The 1,612-nt window shown below is 34.2% G+C and overlaps 1 protein-coding gene across 1 annotated transcript; it reads left to right on the top strand.

The window, feature by feature from the left end:
• Positions 1-75: 75 nt before the first annotated feature.
• On the top strand, positions 76-1,574 carry LOC117125451 (MAM and LDL-receptor class A domain-containing protein 1-like; the record flags this gene model as incomplete). The annotated part of the gene is made up of 5 exons (XM_033271951.1): positions 76-332; positions 470-557; positions 772-894; positions 1,231-1,389; positions 1,486-1,574. Coding segments are annotated over 5 exons (716 nt in total), but the record flags the coding sequence as incomplete, so codon positions are not given.
• Between the last annotated feature and the right edge of the window lie 38 nt (positions 1,575-1,612).

Genomic DNA, 1,612 nt, shown 5'->3' with positions numbered 1-1,612 from the left:
TGTTATAATCTTCCGAATCAAAAGCTAATGAAAGAATATATCGTACGCTATTCACCTTCTCTTTGTGTTATATAGGATTCTATATTTACGCAGATGGTTCCTTTGGAGAAACAGTTAGGGACGACATTGCTAAGTTGTATACATGGATTTCCAGAGGAACTCAAGACTGTCAAATGCGCTTTTGGTATCAAATTATGGGAGCTGGTACTAGTTCTTTGCACGTCATTCTTGAATATAGTGCTGTGAAAAAGGAGGTTTGGATGCAGCTTCTTGAAAAGGGTCAACAGTGGACAGAGGCTAATGTGTATATAGGGAGAGGACTCAATTTTTCAGTATGTTAATTGATACAATTATAAATGGATTGTTTAGCCTGTTATTGAGATAGAAAATAAATGTACTAACCAAAAGTAAATTTATCAAATATAGTGGTACCGTAATTTTTAAGGCTTTCATCTTGTTTTTGTTTTAGATTGTCATACAAGCTAGGCGTACTGTAAATCATATCGGTGGTGGTATAAGCATCGATGACGTCAGGCTCATTAACTGTAATCAATCAAGTAAGTTAACTTCTTAGCTTTCTCGTAATTTCAACTGCACATTACTATATAATAGGCAATCGATTTTCTTGTCTTGAACTTTGGTGCTAACATGCGCAGTGAAGAGCTTGCATAACGGCATTATATTAATAGGACTAAATACGTAACATCTCGTCTTTAAATTATTACATGTGCCTATCTTTTTTTCTCGTTACATCAATACCCTTTCAAAAAGTTAATATAACCGATGAATGCGCGCCTAGTGAAATGACGTGTTCTAACAAGCAATGCATTGACCTTGAACAAGTCTGTGATTACGGCAACGATTGTGGAGACTTTTCAGACGAAGCATACTGTGGTAAGCAGAACGGATGATGATTCTCTTTATTAGCAACTACATGTCTCCCTCTAATTAAAGACCACCTTTGGGACCTGGGTTTTTATTTTCTTTATACATTTGTTAATTTGGGACAACAGTGGTCTTTAATTGGAGGTTGTCTTTAATTGCAGGAGTCTTTATTAGAGGGAGGCCTGTATAATAAATTGAAATTTTATCTAATAAAGTGTACGAGCTAACTGTTGGTTTGACCATAATGCTTGTCAATCTGAGTAAATTTTATATTTTTAATTACAGGTGAAAATTATCAAAATGTGTATTTAATATTTACGTAATATGTTTGGTAAATTATTACAGAAGGCTATCCTGCAACATGCGACTTTGAAGTTGACTTCTGCGACTGGCGACAAGTATATAATGACGATTTGGATTGGATAATAAAGTCCACTAAGACGAGTTCATATTATATTGGATCTGGACCAATAACAAGCGATCATACTTTGAAAATCGATTACGGTATGATCTACTCTATTAATTTGTAATTTTTTAGTGTGTTGCTTGGACCTCAATTTCTTAGGAACATATATATTTATCTATTTCTTTTTAAATTAGGTCACTATATCCAAGCAAGTTCCGGAGAAAATGGTACCGTTGCCCGACTTGAAAGCTCATCGATAAAAATGCTGAGTAAGGACTGTGAGGTATTTAACATTATATATATAATATATAGGCCTATATA

Source organism: Anneissia japonica, unplaced genomic scaffold, assembly GCF_011630105.1.
Source record: "Anneissia japonica isolate Jap-2015-1 unplaced genomic scaffold, ASM1163010v1 scaffold53039_len1612_cov191_single, whole genome shotgun sequence".
NCBI lineage: Eukaryota > Metazoa > Echinodermata > Crinoidea > Comatulida > Comatulidae > Anneissia > Anneissia japonica.
Note: the sequence above shows the minus strand (reverse complement) of the source record. Positions and strands in the feature narration are given on the sequence as shown.